Here is a 19,494-nt window from a genome sequence, read left to right as displayed (position 1 = left end):
ATATCCCATCTGCTGAGCCCAGTAAGGCTGTAACAGACCAAATCGTACAATCCGTACATTAAAGCTAGTTAGCGGGCCAGAGAAAACATCTTACTACTATAGAGTCCATTAATTAATAATTAAATAATACGTTACGTCATTTAGTTCTTTTATTCCAACAGTTTTCCATCTAAGTGAGAGACACCCGTATACCGCCAACAAGCCCAAACCATGCCGCACCTAAATGAAAAGTGACTAAGCGCGTATATTCGGGATCAAAGGTCACAAACGGAAAACGACGCCTCGTGGCGGCGTCCGTTACTTGTTCCCCAAACACATTCAAATATGATAATTATACAGAAATATAAAATGTTACAATCGATAATCCTATTAGGCATAACAAATATATAATTATTAAACAAAATGGTACTAGGTAAAAATTAGTAAGTAAAATTTTGTATTTAATTTAAATTTAAAAATTGGTTGATATATATGTTCTGACTAGCTGTTACCCGCGGCGTCGCTCGCGTGTAATAAGAACTTCCATCAAAATGATACAAAGAATGGTTACATTTAACAGATAAATAATATTTTTGTAACACCGTAGGAGCAAAGGCACTCGGCGTTGCCCGCTAGCCCGTCGGGACATTTTTTATTACTATTCACGCGGTCATTATTCCATAAAGAAGGGTTTTTAAGTTTTTGGCCGCCATTTAAAAAGATGGCCACAAATCGAACCCGAAAGACCATTCAGCCCGTCTATAGGTTGCCAGTGTACTAAATATTTGTGAAGTCGGTTGAAACGCTTTGTTGCATGGAGAAGAGTTTACATTTGTTGGCGCCATTTTTTAAGATGGCGGCGAAATGGAAAAATCTTTCTTAGTACGCGCCTACTACTTTTAAGTAACGTTCCTGCAAAGTTTCAGCTTTCTAGGGCAAGCGGTTTGGGCTGGGCGTTGATTATCAGTCTGTTAGGACTTTGATTTATATAGATATAGAAGGACTAATAATAATAACTAGGCTTTGTCTATGAAGGGATTTCTACACTAAGCCTGTGGCTCGTTTACAGGTGGGTCCCTTTACATTGCATAGAGGGGTGGTGGCTAGCCCCTATGCCACAGCATACTAACTAATGGAAAGGAGAAACCGGGTTAGACCGCGGAGGAAAACTCCTTTACAGCGTCTCTTCTCGAGCCTGTATCGCTTGAGATACAAAACGACTTTCTTGGTTGCTTGTGGCACAGGAATTTAGGCTTCTCGTTCGACACTGGCGCATCATGTTTCCTTCGTTGACTCCGCTTCCAGGGCGTTCGGTACATTCCTCATCTAGATATGGTAACGGTACATTGGTATGCAGGTCCTTCCGCGCTGATGCCTCCGATGTGGGTAACTCCTCAGGCGCTTCCAATTGCGGGAAGGTATCCGGCCCCTTCATGGTGGTGATACTGAGGAACCTCTCCTCCGATGTCATAAAGTATGAGGGTTATAAAACAAGAAATATGAACTGATGTATTAAGGCCAAGTTTAGAGTCTAATAAGTAATAATACGTTACGTGCTTTGGTTCTCTTTTATTTCAACGGTTGAAGTCCTTTATCGTATGGGGATGTGTTGTCCATCTAAGTGACCAAGGAGACACCGGTATACCGCCAAGTCAGCCCAAACCATGCCGCCCTTAACTGATACCGACTAAGCGGGTATATGCGGGATGAAAGGTCACTAATGCCAAATGACGCCATCTCGCTGCATCCATTACAAGGTCCCTAGCTCAAGACCTGCAAGGACCATCAACAAACGGTTTCGTCAGTTTCAGGCCATCAATATCAAGCCAGAGCTGATACTAAATAGCAGTGATTGTGTCATGCAGGCACCATCTTACCTACCCGTTGGTGATGAGGACGACTAACGTTGGTCCAAAGAAGAGGGTGGTGATGGATTTTTCAGGTGTCTTATGTCTAGGATCCCAAGCCTTTGTTGGGTCTCTTATGTCTAGGATCCCAAGCCTAATAAGCGTTGATTCCTCAGCATTCCATTTGTCGAAACCTCTTATTTCGTATATTGCTGAAGTTTATTTTTGACATTAGAAAAGTGATTTCATTTCCCTTCAAGGACTGACAGTGCACGATGACCGCAAATTTCCCTTCCTATGACTTACGAGTTATTAGGGTGGTGGGGGTCGCTTTGCGGTCATTTCCCAAGAAATTTAGTTATTACTTATTATTTAAAATCGAGATATCTGTTTCTCTCTTAATTCCTCCTTTGAAGGGGCTTCTACCATTCCTCTGGTTTTGGCAATCCTTAACGGGTGATCAGCATCCAGTGGTACTTTTTGTTTCAATGACCCCTAGAAATCATAATAAATTTATAGCTGAAAAAGAACAGATTTTATTTTTACCTTGAAGTTTTCCCTCTGTTCGAAAATGATCCGCATTAATTCCGGAATATATGAATATTTTTTCTTCTCATATATTGGCACAATGTACCACGCCTTCGTTCGTTTACTGTAGGCACGTGTATCTCTGGAATCCACACATTTATGACCGTTATGCTTATTTCACAAACACATAGGCTATAATAAGTATATTAATGAAATTTTACTTTGGCTGTCCATCTTGTCTATAAGCCCGAGGCCTTCCACAGTGCTTGTTGTGGTCTATGGCGGCTAATTTAATCCTTATTTGGTAGCCCCAGTAGCTACATCACAGACAAAAATTACTAAGTGATTACGATGGAAACAAAGTTAGACATACCCAAAAGCGATTCTTTTTGGGGCATACATTAGAATTAGACTGTGGTAACTTTCGAGAAAGCTTGTGTGCCTGTAACAAACAAGATTTGCGCGTGATGAATGGTGGTACAGTTCATCTCTCTATGTACTCACGCATACCTAAAGTTTGTGAAGTATCCCATATTTTTCAAGAGGTACTTCCTCATAACTTCGCTTCTTAATTTTAAGAAAGTGGGAGAGTTGGCTTGTAACCAGGGGTGTTTTTCCAGCTCCTCTTCAGTTAAAGGTTCATGGTCGCAATGATTGAACATGCCTATCTCCAAGTGCCACTCATGCTCGTTGATAACATGGTGGAGACAAGTCAACCACAAACTCTATAAATAATTGGATTTCAAATGACCACCTGTTCTTCAAGATTCATTCAAGGTAATCATAGCACAATACCTTCATAGTGAAGACCTGTCCTTGACAATTTTTGGAGCACCACCAGAAATGATTACGTAGTAGAGGAGCCCAGTGACATAAATCTCTATGTTCTTTAGATTTCAGTCCAATCTACATGAAACACGTTCTGTTTCATTCACTTGATAAAGGGTGTGACAAGAGATTTAAAAATGGAAACATGTTTACTTCGTTCAATCTCTTTAATATTATTTTGCCACCATGCCACGTGTCCCACGAGTGTTTTACACCTGGCAAACAAGAATCCTCCTTCCCTAGGAATAGTCGCAAATAAATTTTTTTAAAAAATATACCATGCATTCTAAAATCGACAAACGTTAATGTCGTGCTTCAAACTAACTTAGCTCAGCTGAAATTGCCGAATGAGCATCTGTGACGACTTCCAGCACTTTGACATTGTGTTGGGCGCTAAGCTCCAGAACCTCTTTGGAAGCACCTTTGAAAGCCAGGAGCTCCATGTTCGGGCTTTTCCCTTCAGCATGTCGAACGTCTTTGTTGGATATAGCTATGATTTTCTTTGATTCAGTATCTGCCAAAGTGTAAGTGCAAAACATGGTGGAATGCCCTGGACTGTCCATCCTTCCATCTCCAGCTACTACAAGTTCTTTTCCCGACAATTCTTCGAAAGTTTCTTTTTGCGTCCTCTCCCAGAAAACATCAACAGCTGGCTTCAAAAAATGAAGCTGATAGCTGATGGTGAAAAACAATTTCATGCCCAATTTAATAATAATGATATATGCTCGCTAGCGAGAACTCCCCGGTCTCCATGTCTATACATCGTTTTCTCTAAAGGTGAGAGGGGATGAATTTTATATAGACCCTTTATTTTATCATTCTCAAACAAGGCAAAAATCATTTTGCATTAGTCCGTGTGCTTTCCAATGTGCTAAGGTTGTACATCACCCAACAACGATTTAAGGCTATAGACTAGTAACGGACTAGCGGTAGAGGGGGTGTAGACGGTGTATCCCTCCCTCTGGTCGCGCTCTTGTATAGGGAGGGATACACCGTCTAATCCTCTCTCTACTCTATACATTGGCTCGCATACACTATACAGTTACGAAGAGTGCCACATAGTCTTGAGAAATCCATGCCCAATTCAATACACGCAAAATACAGTGACCACGAAACTGCCATTCTAGAAGGTGCCATTTCTAGTTTAGCTTACATTTTTTCTCTTTCCGTAAATCGGAGAAAATCAACACAATCAGAAATAAACCCTCGCAGTAACCAATTTCAGAAATAAATCCATCAACTTACGGGTCTATTGAACGTGTACCTGATGTCTATGTAATTTAGAAAGGAACCCCACCGTATCGAATCACCCCTCAGTGAGAGAAGGCTTTCTATACATGTATATGCATACAAAAACTGGTTCTAGTGGAAGTCAGGGACAATATATACTCATATACGGGACTATAAAAAATGCGAAATTATTCATTTCTAAGACGAGTTTAAAAATCATTCTACACTTGTGCAAACTAGTAAAAGATACGTTTCGCAACTACTTTTAGAACCCGAGCTTTATATTTAACTTCGAAACCGTCCTCGTGCCACGATTTTGGAACTATCAAAACTGTCTCTTTTACCAGTCCCCTTTACGATTGCAATAACCATGTAATCGCGTGCATTTGTCAACCACATAAATGATAAGCAGTCGTTCAAATAACGAGGTGATGGACACTCCCAAAATAATTGTACACCTGAATTTCTTTCTACACTCTACACACACTACAATAAATCTAAGCTTTCGTTGTAGGATTTTCTTTTCAGTGCTATGTCTTCGAAGTTATTAATATCATTAGATTTTTAATATAATTTTAATAATCATGTGTTTTAAACGGTTTTGAGTGCTTTTAATGGATATTAAAACCGTAACTGAAGTCTCCAGTTTTGTTTTGACTGTACTTCTTCAATTTTTTACCCAACATCAACGCTATGACAAATTTGTAGTAGAAAAACAGTAAAAAGACATTGCTTTCATTTCAAAAGCATCGGAAACCTAAAAATTCTTTAACCAATCTCCTTATCTGTCCCTTGAGTCAATAAGTTTATTGGTCCTGACTCTGTAACCCCCCCCCCTAAATTGCAACCATCCTGTCCTTCTAAAAGTAAAAGGTTTCCCATAGCTTCTCGTATACAAAATAACTAAGTGAATTCTTTTAGCACAACAATAAAAACTTGGGGCAACCATCAAGAGGAGCTGATAAGCCTGACTATAATTATATCGAGGGGCTAATCACTATCAGATTTCGTGTTCAAAGGTATTATATGTAAGGATGTTAGCGCTATCAAGTGCACGCCACTTAAAAAGGGAGGGTGAAGTAGAAAATCAAGTGATTTTTTTATTGATTCTTGTACAAATTATAAGCAGGGCTCGACATAAGGATATTTTTTTTTGTAGTCAGCCTGACTAGTGAGCCCCCCTATCCCAATTTTTTTTAGTAGTCACTGACTAGTGAGACGCATGCTTTACGAATATTTGGGACATTTTTTTACTAGTCAAGTTGACTAGTGAGCCCCCAGATTTCGATTTATTTTAGTAGTCAAGGCATTTTTTTTAGTAGTCAAATGCCTTGACTAGTGCCTTATGTCGAGCCCTGATTATAAGACCAGTCTTCATAGTGAAACATTTAGGAAATATATCAGAAAAATTTTAAAATTAAAATTAGGTTCAGGTTTTAAGGATAATTTTAAATAAGGAGGTCCGACCAATCGCGTAACGCCCTGCCTTTCTGTTAACAAAATTCTCGTGACACGTTCCGTGTCGAATGAAATTTATCACGAGATTTGATAAAATTTGCGCGCGACGTGACAATCGTGGCGCGAGACATGGCGCGTGACACGAGAATTTTGTTAACAAAAAGGCAGGGCGTTACGCGATTGGTCGGACGTCCTTATTTAAAATTATCCTTAAAACCTGAACCTAATTTTAATTTTAAAATGACTCGGGAGAATTTCCCGAATGTTACACAATAAAGACTGGTCTTATAATTAGTAGAAGAGTCTATAAAAAACAACTTCATTTTCTACTTCAACCTCCCTTTAAAGGTTAAGCATAATCCTTATATTGTAGTAAAAGGTACAGCGTCTACACCGATTACTTTTTCCTTATCCATTGGTTATTAGGCACGAAACCAAAAGTGATCACCCCCTTTGATTTTAACGCCAACATGCTAAAATTGCTCGCTTCACTTTTTCCCACGGCCGAATCAGGCATAACCAACACTCTACCATTTCATTTCATTTTAAAACTTGTGTTCCTGATAGTAGAACGTTCAAAAAAATGGAAGACTTTCCAATTGCAATGAAATCGGGTTCAGCCGACCCGTTTTCAAATTGTTGTTCGTGTCGGTCCGTGTGTACTCGAGCCCATGGGCGCCTAGGGTGCCCATGTAGGGCAAATGGTGTCGAGTGCACCGATCGATGTAGCTGCGGGTTTGAGGGCAAAAAGGTACTAGTTTGCACAAACCAGCAAAGACCTAGCACCTCCCGCGCTCCAGACCCCCAAATAATTGTGGGAAGAGCAGGGGAGCCAACTCGGGACCTCATCGAAGAATTTGAAAGAGGAAGCGAGGATTCGAATTCTCAAGATGAGGATCCCAAGGAAGATACTTCCTCAGAAGAACTTCCCGAGCTGAAGGTTAGGTTTTGACTTTTTAAAATTAATATAAAATGAGGCCAGTTTGACGGTCCGGGACATTTAGTGTTGCGACCGCCGCATCAAGCGTGGCATAGCGTGAAATTAGCCTAAGTCATTTGTTCATTGGCCAGATTTCTTTAAAGACCATTTTAACATAAGTTTATAAAGCATCCGAGGATAAATATTGCATGCACGCATGATTTGAATGACAGCCCGATTTTTTTAGTTTTCATATGATGTAAAGGACAAAATATAAATTTTATAGCCCACCCCTGCTCCTAAAAAACGTAGGAGTCGCGGTGCCCAGGCAAGACGCCAACCGGCTCAAAAAAGGGTGCGACAAGCCCAAGGGCATGAGGGGGGCATTTTCAGTTTTGGTAGTGCCTGCCGAGGCAGGGCCGTCTATTAGTGAAAATATATCTAGAGCCGTTGATGTACGTGTAATTATATATATATATATATATTTGGAATTAAATTCAAAGGTAAAAGACATTTTTTGTAGGATGTTATCGACGGTCTAGATATCACCACTAAAGATAGACTTCTCCGAAGATTGGCCAGGTTGATTCCGGAAACGGAAGCCATTTTAGGAGAAAGTAAGACATTTTCTAATTGTCTAACAACAGAGACTTTCCGTGTCTCTTTCCATAGACATTTATAGCCGTGTTCAATTGGACTTCAGTAGTATTACTATCTATACTATATAACATTCTGACTGAACACGACTATGTACACGGTCTTTGCGTGAAAAAATGGGATAAGAAGTAGGGGTTAAAAGCCGGTTAACGGGTTAGTGAATATGGCGTTGAAAGGACATACTCCTGTAAACAGCAAGGGGACAAGAAAGGGGGAATGAAATTACGTCACAGGCGAGGACCCTATACTTTAAACGAAGAGGATAGAAAGAAGAGAAGTAGAAGCTAACGGCTTTGACAAGGCATTTTTAGAGTTCTCGCTTTTCGTTTTAAATTTTACACTGAATTATAATTACGGTAAAAATTAACAGAGGGCCCAAGCGTGTGCCCTTTCCCGGACGCGCGCACGATTTGGAGAGAGAGAGAGAGAGAGAGACAGAGAGAGAGAGAGAGGTAAAGCGCTGGCGCTCCGAGTGAGAGAAGGTTACTCTACCTTACTCTCCGTTACCATATTTCAACCAATGTGAGGGCAGTGAAAGATACGCGCGCGCGTGCTGCAAAATGCATAAAGCGAGAACTCTCAACCTCAGCCTTGTACCCCTCTTCATGATACCCTCCTTGCTTTGAATAAGCTTGCCGAACAAGGGTAAACGCTCATTGACCAACCCTAAGTAACACGCACACACTTCTATTAAAATCAGTCTCAAACTTCCATGTTTCTTTCATGCAATTTTAGTTGCAAAGCCTAAAATATGAATGGTTGATAATATTCAATGTTTTAATGAAATAGTTTTACGTGAAAACGACCACCCTGGCCTCGGAGACGCACCACAAACAGAGGCACAAACTAGATAGATTGGGGGAATGTCCCCCTCCTTCCTCACCCCCCGCGCAGGGGCAACAGTTCTGCCTATGCGGAATCTGTATGCCTATGCCAACACCGCTTGAGAATGTGTGCTGTCGTACCATCCGGGGCACCATTCAATGCGAAACCCTCAGGCCACAATTTCAATTATTTTGTTTGGAACCAATGGTACTCATATTGACGATGCGCCCCAGGGGCGAGATAATCCTAGAGAGGAATTTAGACATAGATAACGCAAACTTGAGATTTCAAGCTTACGCGAATCTATGCCTATCCCTCTTTGGGTTCCTCGGCCTTGGCAACAGGATGGTTTTGCCAGCCTGTTGTGTAAGGCGTATTCGTGAATCATTTCCAAGCCCCGATGGGGAATACCGAGGGTTCCAACCGGGAAGATTTCCGGGGTAATTGAAAGAGTTGCCTGAGGGGAGGGGGAGGTTAAAGAGGAAGATTTTTGTAAATATGTTTATAATTTTTATGTTTTTTTTTTGTAAATATGTTTATAGTTTTAATGTTTTGTAAATATGTTTATAATTTTTATGTTTTGTAAATATGTTTATAGTTTTTATGTTTTGTAAATATGTTTATAATTTTTATGTTTTGTAAATATGTTTATAATTTTTATGTTTTGTAAATATGTTTATAATTTTTATGTTTTGTAAATATGCTTATAATTTTTATGTTTTATAAATATGTTTATAATTTTTATGTTTTGTAAATATGTTTATAATTTTAATGATTTCTTAGTAAACCTTTATTTGAATTCATACACGTTTTGTAAATTTGTTGCAATTCACTCATATAAATAACATTTTTCCCTATAGACTAGTGGCGGTAGAGAGGGGGTGTAAACTGTGCATCCCTTCCTATGGGCGCGCATTTGTGAGAGGGGATACTTACGCGCTCGGTTGTGGGATTACACTGAGATAAGAGATAGAAGGGTGTGACGGTTGAATACTTAGAACTGCCATTACTCTACGAAATTTTTAAATTAACATCATTCACCATGCTTACTAACAAATCCCTGGTAAAGATTCAAATTTTTAGGTGCGCGAAAGCTGTTCCCCCCTTTTTTACCTATATCCTGTCGCAGCCCTCCCCCATCATTTGTAATGGCATGGCCCATCCTTGGTAACCGCTGCTGTGTAGCTCGGAATTCATAAAGTTCTACAGATTTTATAGTTTTTAAGAGAAGCGTCCTTCCAAATACAAATTTCATTTACAGGAAAAATAGGTTTTAACCCGCAACAAATTGAAACAAAGCTGAAAATTTCAGATCTTATAGATTTTTGGGCGCTCTTTAACGTGGTGTGGTCTCCCACACTCTCCCATTGGAGGAATTTCCGCCATATTGGAAAATGGCGGACAAAATCGAGAAAACGTTTGATAACTCCGGTTCTATTTAACCGATTAACACGTAATTTGGCTTCAATTGTAGATCGCCTTCAAACACATAATTCACCTCTTAAAATATTTTGTCCTACAACTAACCGGAAGTTCACAATCTGACCCTGAATATTAGCCTCATATAAAAAATGGGGATTTAAAGCATTTATGGTCTCTATTTTCAGAATACGTTTCCAAAATTAAACATATAGTTCCTATTACTGACAAATTTTGTTTCTTTTCTGACAAGAGCTATAATGTATAGTACGGGAGAGGGTAAAACAGCCTTTGTACCATCATAAAACTTAATGTTTTAATATATACCATTGTCCGCCCACACTTGTCAATATGGCCAAAGTTGAGTTAAAGCGTGTGAAACAAAGTTGACAAAACCAAATGTATACTTTAAATGAAGATTATGGAATTGAGCTTTTGAATTAGCTTCTCTTCCACCAACAAGTGCGGCAGCAAAGCAACATTCAAATAGAGTTTATCACCAAGTTCAAACGTGGCTTGGAAGCAGCCTAAATGCTAGAGAATGGGGTTGGACACAGGTAGGATCTGAACTCAAACCAATCGTTACCACTCTACAACCTGCTCCAGCTGAGCTTCTGCAGATGATCCCTCGTAAATGCAAGGAAGTCTGTGATTTGAAATGTGAATGCGGTAAAACTGGTCCAGTCTGTTCTTCAATTTGTAGACAATGCAAGGGAGTATCTTGTTCAAATGAACATAGAGATTTTGAGGCTCAACCTCAAGTAGAGGATTATGATTAAACTTAAGCTTAACCAATATTGATAAATATACTAATATACAAGTTGGTAAGCCAAAATAAAACTCTCCGATACGAGACGCAATTAATAATATTAAGAAAATAATTAAGAAAATATAATTGATATTAATTACTTTAGTCGTTAGTAGTGTAACGTAATTCTACTGAAGTCGTTTTAGGAAACTTAATTCCTAAAATAATTTTAAACATAGCTATTGTTGACGGTTGAATTCTAGTCTATGCCTCTTTAACAATTTTTGGAAATTTAGGGTATATAAGGCGATTGATTCACAATAAATGATAAGAAATCCGCAATTGCATGAACCTTTGGTTGAAGCCCTGCAATTGGGATGCCAGACGTTTCTTGTAACCCTAGCCGATCGCCACGCACTTCTTGATCCTAACGTTGTGAGTAGAAGCAAAACGTTTGCTCCGATTTGCCAACTGCGGACGCGGTGACCGACACACAGACCACACAGACAGACAGACACCCCCTCCCCGACACACACGTAAAGTATAATACCTCTCCGTGACGTCATAGTCACTTAAAGAGGTAAAAATACAGTGGGAATAATATATTTTAGGTTTAAAACCCTCTTTGCATTTATTTCGCTTGAAACCGTTTCGAAATACTCAAAAATTAGATTTTCCTTACTTTCCGGGCTGGATTGTGAACTTCCGGTTAGTTGTAGGAAACATATCTTTTGGATGAATTATGTGTTTGAAAGTAATCTTCAATTGAAGCCTAATAACTTGTTAATCGGGTTAGTAGAACCAGAGTTATTAAACGTTTTCTCGATTTTGGAAATGTATTCTGAATATAGAAACCATAAAATGCTTTAAATTCCCATTTTTATATGAGGCTTATCTTCAGATTCAGATTGTGAACTTCCGGTTAGTTGTAGGACAAAATATCCGAAGAGGTGCATTATGTGTTTGAAGGTGATCTACAATTGAAGCCTAATTACGTGTTAATCGGTTAAGTAGAACCGGAGTTATTAAACGTTTTCTCGATTTTGTCCGCCATTTTCCAATATGGCGGAAATTCCTCCAATGGGAGAGTGTGGGAGACCACACCACGTTAAAGAGCGCCCAAAAATCTATAAGATCTGAAATTTTCAGCTTTGTTTCAATTTGTTGCGGGTTCCCTCTATTTTTGGGCTAAAATGACTGTACTATTATAATTTTTCGGAAATTTTTAAACCCCCCTCCCCCCCTTTTTAGCCACATCGTAGTATACGATGAGGCTCTTAGTTTGACCCGAGCCGTAGTAGTAATAGTAGTAGTAGTAGTAGTAGTACATGTGGCCGGAGTTTTCGCTTTCGTTATCGTCAGATTTTAGCTTAAAAGGAACTTTATATTACCACAACCCACCCATAGGGGTAACTGGGCTCGGTTAGAGATTTCATTTTAATTAAAATTTTTTTCGGATCGCAGCCGGGAATCGAACCCGGGTCGATGGCGTGGTAAACAAAGATTCTACCATCGAGCCATAGAGACTTGATAGAAACTCCGAGTTTTTTATTATTTATTTTTATCTCTAAAATGTCGGGGTGATGTGGGGTGGGGTACCTCTTAATCTGTGGGGTCGGATACTTATGAATTTGTATGTTTGGGGTTTTTATATTTATTTTCTTTTTATTTATGTGCTAATTAAATAGATAACGATTTTCCCCGTTTCGTTCTCGTTCGGTAGCTATCGCCATCTATGTTATGATTGACTGGAACGTTTTGGCGGTTAATTCAAATGTGGGTTTAGATAGAGCTAACATAGTGTTAAATGAGCGTAATGCGTTTGATCATTTTAGCATTGCTAAAGGTAATTCGAGGGGATAATCACTAAAATGGGTAATCACTATAATGAACTTGTATCTTTGGGGTCGGATACTTCCGAACTTGTATCTTTGGGGTCGGATACTTCCGAACTTGTATCTTTGGGGTCGGATACTTCCGAACTTGTATCTTTGGGGTCGGATACTTCCGAACTTGTATCTTTGGCGTCGGATACTTCCGAACTTGTATCTTTGGGGTCGGATACTTCCGAACTTGTATCTTTGGGGTCGGATACTTCCGAACTTGTATCTTTGGGGTCGGATACTTCCGAACTTGTATCTTTGGGGTCGGATACTTCTGAACTTGTATCTTTGGGGTCGGATACTTCTGAACTTGTATCTTTGGGGTCGGATACTTCTGAACTTGTATCTTTGGGGTCGGATACTTCTGAACTTGTATCTTTGGGGTCGGATACTTCTGAACTTGTATCTTTGGGGTCGGATACTTCTGAACTTGTATCTTTGGGGTCGGATACTTCTGAACTTGTATCTTTGGGGTCGGATACTTCTGAACTTGTATCTTTGGGGTCGGATACTTCTGAACTTGTATCTTTGGGGTCGGATACTTCTGAACTTGTATCTTTGGGGTCGGATACTTCTGAACTTGTATCTTTGGGGTCGGATACTTCTGAACTTGTATCTTTGGGGTCGGATACTTCTGAACTTGTATCTTTGGGGTCGGATACTTCTGAACTTGTATCTTTGGGGTCGGATACTTCTGAACTTGTATCTTTGGGGTCGGATACTTCTGAACTTGTATCTTTGGGGTATGGGTTTAGATATAGCTAACATGCTGTTAAATGAGCGTTATGCGTTTGATCATTTTAGCATTGCTAAAGGTAATTCGAGGGGATAATCACTATAACTAAACTTCGCTTTCAAACGTTTCTGGGCATAAATATCTGTTCTTCGATTCGCCGGAGTATTAGAATTACAGCGTAAGTAATTTTATACGGTTATAATTTTATCACTGTTTAGAGTAGGGCATCGAGGGGCTATTAACTCTGATTTTATGCACGGTAAATCATTAAAGCATTGTAAAAGATAGCGCTATTCACTCATTAGGGTAAGTTATAGAGGGGTTATCCACTCATTAGGGTAGGGTATAGAGGGGCTATTCACTCGTACGATGTGGCTACTATTACGAGCCCTTGGGCCGTCTTGTTTTTTACTAGACGCGTACACGATAACACGATACGAAGAGAAGCTCGGAGAGAAACGAATTCAAAGCGCGACGTAGAGAGAGAACTGCCTGCCTGGTATATAGTGAGAGGGGGAAGAGGGAGAGGGGGAGTCTCGCCCGGAGAGGAGAGAGAGGAAAGAAATGTAGTTTAAATTTCGCGGGCGAGCGAAGGGTCTTTGGGGAGGGAGGGAGGTTGGTAGGGGAAAAACACGTTTATTGGGAGAGAGAGCTTTCAGCAAGGAGGATATATAATAGGCCTTTTTAAAAAGTGCCCTGTACAAACGATGTAATGGGCGAGGAAAGCGGAGATGGAAGGCATTTTTCCCTCCCGCGTTTCTGCGCGCGCCCCATGTGAAACGTCATTTTTTAAATCGCCTATTATACAGGCTCCTTGGTCTCCGGCCTTCTATCACGGTAGTAATAGCATGGATAAAGAATGCGCGAGAAGAAATTTGTTTTCGCGCTATAGGATAGGCAACACTATCTCGGACGGCATCTTATTCTGTATATACTCTGTTACAACATCGGTTGTCAGCACGCGCAAACCTAGGTCTCTATGCAACCTAGGTTTATGCGTGCTGACAATAGACAAAAAACTTGAGGATCTTCAGGATTTAAAATATCCGCGAGTTTTTTTAGCTCGGGTGCACGGACCTCTAGGCCTTAGTTTCAAATACGTGTAATAGGCTGTAGGCAATTTCGCACGTATTTGAAACTAAGGTCTAGAGCTCCTGCACTGGAGCTAAAAAAAACTGGCGGATATTTTAAATCCTGAAGATCCTGAAGTTTTTGTCTCTTGACAGCACGTACAAAGCTACGTCACATAGAGACGTGGGTTTGCGCGTTCTGAGAACCGATGTTGTAACAGAGTATAGAGTAATATCTTTCCCATATACGGCAACGTCATAACCCTCTATCTCTTACCTTAGTGATATCCCCTCTCCCCTTCCCTTCCGGGGGCAAATAGTATTCTCTAGCACAAAGTTGCCCCTAACGTAGGGGATACACAGTTCACTCCCCCTCTCAACCGAAATTATTCTATATACAGAATAAGCTGTCATCAGAGAAAGGGAGTTGCCTATCCTGTAGAGTGAAAAGAATTTCCTCACGCGCATTCTTTATCCATGGTAATAGTTTCAAAAAGAGGGCTAAAAAAATTGGGAATTGAATTTTTGTCAAAAGGACCCTTTTTATGAACTCCTTCGGTGGAAGGGTAAGAACATCCTTCATCTCTACTCCCCCCCTCCCCTGCAAAATATTCTTTTCGCGGGAGGGATGAACACCCTTCGGCTACGCTTTCCTCCCCCAACAACATAGGGATTTTATGTAAAGGCCAATTTCAAAAAAGGACCGGCAGACTAAGCCCCCCCCCATCATTTTTTGACGGCCACGCTTTTGATGGAATCTGATGGGGTAGAACTTCAATATTTTTTGTCTCAGGCTCTAAACCCAGTGACACACTGAGACATTTCGTGAATTTCAAGGTCGTCCGCCAAACACCAATGTATCTCTTGTGTGTAAAATTTATATGCTATTTGGCTTGAAAGGCCAAATTTTCAGTCTGCAAGTGGCTTTACGAATTTACAGCGTATATTTATTTAGACTATATTAATTTATATTTATATGATTAAAAAAGCCTAATTGCAATTGAAATTATACTATTTCATTTAAATTAGGCTTCAGGATTTAAAATACCCGCCAGTTTTTTTAGCTCGAGTGCAGGACCTCTAGACCTTAGTTTCAAATACGTGTGAAATTGCCTACAGCCTACAGCGATTTTGAGGTTACTGTATGGCTAGTGTACCCACCTATCCATTACTACTTCCAATTTCCCCTCACTATTACCTGACTTTTACTTCAAAAATATAATTTCCCCTGACTTTTTAGGCCTATTTTCAATTTCCCAGACTTTTCCAGGTCGTGTACAAACCCTGCGGTACATTGATACCCACTAGAAAAACGGAAACGTGGGCGAGGGGGTAAGCCATTATTTTTAAAAATTTCCGAAAAACTATAAAAGCAAATTGAAATTTCTATTTGGAAGGACGCTTATTTTGTAATTCTCTTCAAAACTATAAACAGCGAAAGAGGAGGAGGGCTGTGACGGGATGTAGATCATAATAAAAAAAGGGAAGAATTGTTTTTGGGCAGAATCTTTACTAGGAAGATGTTTGTAGGCACGATGAAAAATATTAATTTAAAAATTCTGTATATAGGCAAAATGAAAGTACTCTATGTAGTATTTCTCTCCTTATAATAGGATAGGGTTCTAACAGAGTAGCTTCTCTGAATGGACGTTACAGAATGGGGTCCCAGCACCATCAAGGAAAACAGTGAATTACCTGAAAAAGGTGTCTTTTCCAAAAAATGTACATTGGAATGTTGCATAAATAACGCCACTTTTCCATACTGGTTACCAGAGAGAACTATAGAACTTGCAAGTGATAAATTTCCAGCATAGAGGCCGTGAAAATTGGGTTGGCTTTCCCATTTGCCCTATAAGTGTTGAGATATACCTTAGGCATTTGTGGTTGAAAGAGAGCAATGGAAATCTACTAATTACCTTAGCATGTTTTCCACCTGATCCTTCGCAACAATTCCACGTATAAATGAAGGCGGTAGCTCGCCTATGAACTTTGTAGGTGATGGCTGATTTGCAATATTGGCACTTTGTTCCAAAAGCTTTTTGAAAAAGAGATGTCAGAAAAGGAGTAAACACAAAACACATAGGTTCCCTTATTATTTCTTCAGCCGTTAGATGTTTAGGTTTCTGCGGCACAAGCTAAAAAGAGTAACATATAAGTATTAATTTGAAATTATAAGAAGATTGAAGAATTAAAGTGGGAGAACTTACTTCATTGTACTCAATTATTAATTCTTCATAATCAGCATCTTTATCATCATCTTCCGTAAAATCATTTTCAAAATTGAGATCATCACATTCTCCTTCATTACTATAAGTGTTTGCGGAGATTTAGGAAAATTTCGAACAAATTAATTAAACAATATTCCAAAAAATATTACTCTAGATTTTCAAGTTCGTCTCCCAATGCCTCCTGCTCTAGTTCATCAGCGTCTCTTTCCATTTCATCTCCATCTTCCTCCCTGAATTAAGGTTGCCCAAATTAGAAAGAACGAAGACTGTAGGATTGTTTTAAGTTTAACACAAATGTTTACTTTTCAAGCTCTTCCTCCTCTTCCATTTCCACTTCAAATAAAGTACGTTTTGCCCGTTTTGTTGGAGTTCTTTTAACAGGCGTATTAGCCAATGGTGACTCCATAGCCAAACCTAGCCTCTTATAGGTAGGAGTCTCTGGTTTATCTGCAAATAAATGAAAAAATAAACTCCTGGGCTTAGTTAGGTGAATAAAGCTTTGAATATCTACCTTTTGGTGTCACACGCCGATAATGTCTTTGAGGAGGAAACCCTGGAGATGTCATCATCTCAAATGTGGTAATGGGGTCAGGTTGAGTAATTTTCTCAGTGGTATCAAACACACTTTGGGTCCATTTATGACACATTTCCCGTGGCTTGTTTTCAATAAACATAGAAATATAAATTAGCTAACAGCATAATAATTACTGTGAAAAAGAGGGTTGGGGGCCTCAAAAACTTACTGCAGTTTGTCAAGTAGGAATGTCTCAAATTTATCATTTTGTGATCCTATTCCCATACCCCACCGATTCTTCTCCGTTGTCCATCTTTCAAAAACTGCTTTACTAAGCTTTATTCTATGGATAGGTTCTGCAAAACATAATGGATTTCTAATTTGTCAGACAGTAATTGGTTTAGTTAAATTTTTTACCTTTAGTCGCCATAGTAAGTTTACTTATATATAAGTTATAAATGAATTTCAAAAGCCAAAATTTCCAAGTTTCCTAAGCCTTGGTCAAAACAAACGTTTGACTCACTGTGATATTTTCCTAAACTACAAAAAATTTTCTAATATTTCTGTTACTAGTACTATTAATTCTTAAATTATGTTGTGAAAATTATAATAAATGTAACAAAAAATTATAAAAACAGCAACAAATTCGTGTCAACTTTATATTCAAATCGTAACGAACTAGTCTAGTACAGCTCTCTACGACAGCAAAGTTAGAATGAATTTCAAACTTAGAAAACCGTTGCGAAAACCGCATGAAACCGAATCCTGAAAGAAAAAGACGCGACAATATACCCTAAACGGACGCCCTACGCGCGGGTTCTAGCAAGCCATGATTGATATTTTATTGGACAGTCCAGAATAGGGTCTTTGTATGACGTCATATAATTCAGCCAATCGTGGGGTATGGACTTTTTTTGGAAATCCTATACAACACTGTCTTCTCCTGGCGCCATCTAGCGTTCCAGATCGGTAATAAACGGCGCCGACGTAACCTTTAATCTAAAAACCTGTTTCAATGTCTGTCATGTTTGGGACTTATTACGAATATGGGCGGTTTCTAAAACACCATTTTCCCAATATACCACCTCCGGTGTCATTAACTGCGGCAGCTTTATTAGCAGGGTCAACAGAAGCCATCTTAAGTCCTTAAGGACGAGTTCAAACCCTTTTACAAGACCAAAAATATCACAGTCGATTGAAGAACACGTTTCACGCATTCCAGGAACTTATAGTTTATGGTTTTAAAGAATACTATCGAGGATTGACTCCAATTTTAATGCGAAATGGGCCGAGAAACGTCATGTTCCTCGGTTAAAATCCTCAATAAAAGATGTCTTTCCTGAAAGAGAAACGTGGCTAGCTAACTTAGTTGAACATTTTATTAGTGGGGCGCTAATTGGGGCCTTCATTAGCACAATTTTTTTCCCTATCAACGTTATTAAAATCAAAATGGAAGTGTCCTGCGGAACGGAATTCATTTCATTCCGACAAGCGTGCAAATTGACTTACATACAGAGGGATAGGAGTATAAAGAAAATGTTTTACGGTGTGCATGTAAATTATACAAGGGCCTTGCTTTCATGGGGTATTACCAAAAGTGAATAGACTACGTCAGAAAATCTAGAATTCCAGCGCTCGTATGAAACGTGTTAGTTCCCTCGCTCTCTTAAACGGGCCCGCCTAAGCGCAACGCCACCGTAATGCGGCGGCGAATCACTTGTACCAGCTTGTAGAGTTGTATCCCTACCTCTCGAAAACTTAGTTCCACGGGAACGCTTGCATAGGCTAGCAGACGATTTATTTGTTCTTATGGTGTTTGTTGTTCAAAGTATGAAAACATTGAACTAAATCGAAGTAAGGTTTCAACTTTTCGTAATTTAAAATAATGCCCACAAAATTTATTAATGTCACAAATCATGTCTTAGCGAACGTATCAATATGAAGGTGAAAAATGCCAAAAATACCAAGAGAAATGAAAGTAAAAACGTTGCCAAAGGCTTAGCTCCCCTGCCCGGGGAAGACGATTTCAATCTGAATGCTCTGCTAGATAACTACAATGAGGAATTTTTTGTCATAGATTCAACTGGGGAAAGAAAGGGTATTTTAGCGTATCTAGAGAAAGAAGGGAAATGAAATGAAAGAGACTTAGGTAAAAAACTGAAAGATTTTCATGGAGCTTACTCGATCTTTCTGTACGAATGGGCCGAATATGTTCGTCAAAGCATTATGAGGCTTTTAGAATCTAAGTGCTTGAATGCATTTACTGAAAACGAGGTTTTTGTTACCCTCCAGTGGATGGGAATGAGATTTGAAGACGTTGTTTCTACTTTTCGACGAGGAAACTTACCACACCCTAAAGAAAATAACTCGCCTGGAGTAATTAAAAAGAGTAAACATAAGCCTGTAAGGCATGAAAAGTCAGACAGGCTATATATATTAAATAGGTTAGGGGGTGGCTGTTTGGGAGAGATTTGGAAGTTAAGCAAATCCCGAATGCAGGTTAGGTATAGAATTTTGAAAGGATTAAAGCCTCTCACAAAAAGACAAAGGGATGCAGCCCACACACTGGACAAAATAAGCCTCTCCCTACGAAATATGGACCAGTATCCTGACATAACGCTGCCT

The 19,494-nt window shown here is 39.4% G+C and overlaps 1 protein-coding gene and 1 long non-coding RNA gene across 2 annotated transcripts; both read right to left on the bottom strand.

The window, feature by feature from the left end:
* Positions 1–1,020: 1,020 nt before the first annotated feature.
* Positions 1,021–16,239, bottom strand: LOC149677327 (uncharacterized). Its single transcript, XM_089837273.1, has 13 exons — positions 16,044–16,239; positions 15,946–15,976; positions 15,823–15,889; positions 3,508–3,857; positions 3,336–3,421; positions 3,150–3,260; positions 2,865–3,079; positions 2,728–2,796; positions 2,576–2,671; positions 2,373–2,496; positions 2,192–2,321; positions 1,861–2,038; positions 1,021–1,752 (listed from the first exon to the last, which is right to left on the bottom strand). The coding sequence occupies exons 1-11, from the start codon at positions 16,206–16,208 to the stop codon at positions 2,199–2,201; spliced, it is 1,437 nt and encodes a 478-aa protein (XP_089693399.1). The 5' UTR covers positions 16,209–16,239; the 3' UTR covers positions 1,021–1,752; positions 1,861–2,038; positions 2,192–2,198.
* A 414-nt stretch (positions 16,240–16,653) lies between these two features.
* On the bottom strand, positions 16,654–17,002 carry LOC149677326 (uncharacterized). Its single transcript, XR_016366356.1, has 2 exons — positions 16,867–17,002; positions 16,654–16,802 (listed from the first exon to the last, which is right to left on the bottom strand). It is a non-coding gene; the product is annotated as an uncharacterized LOC149677326 (long non-coding RNA).
* Between the last annotated feature and the right edge of the window lie 2,492 nt (positions 17,003–19,494).

Source organism: Phalangium opilio, unplaced genomic scaffold (genome assembly GCF_054372755.1).
Source record: "Phalangium opilio isolate 3A_F unplaced genomic scaffold, DU_Popi_V2 ptg000043l_1, whole genome shotgun sequence".
NCBI classification, from domain to species: Eukaryota; Metazoa; Arthropoda; class Arachnida; order Opiliones; family Phalangiidae; genus Phalangium; species Phalangium opilio.
Note: the sequence above shows the minus strand (reverse complement) of the source record. Positions and strands in the feature narration are given on the sequence as shown.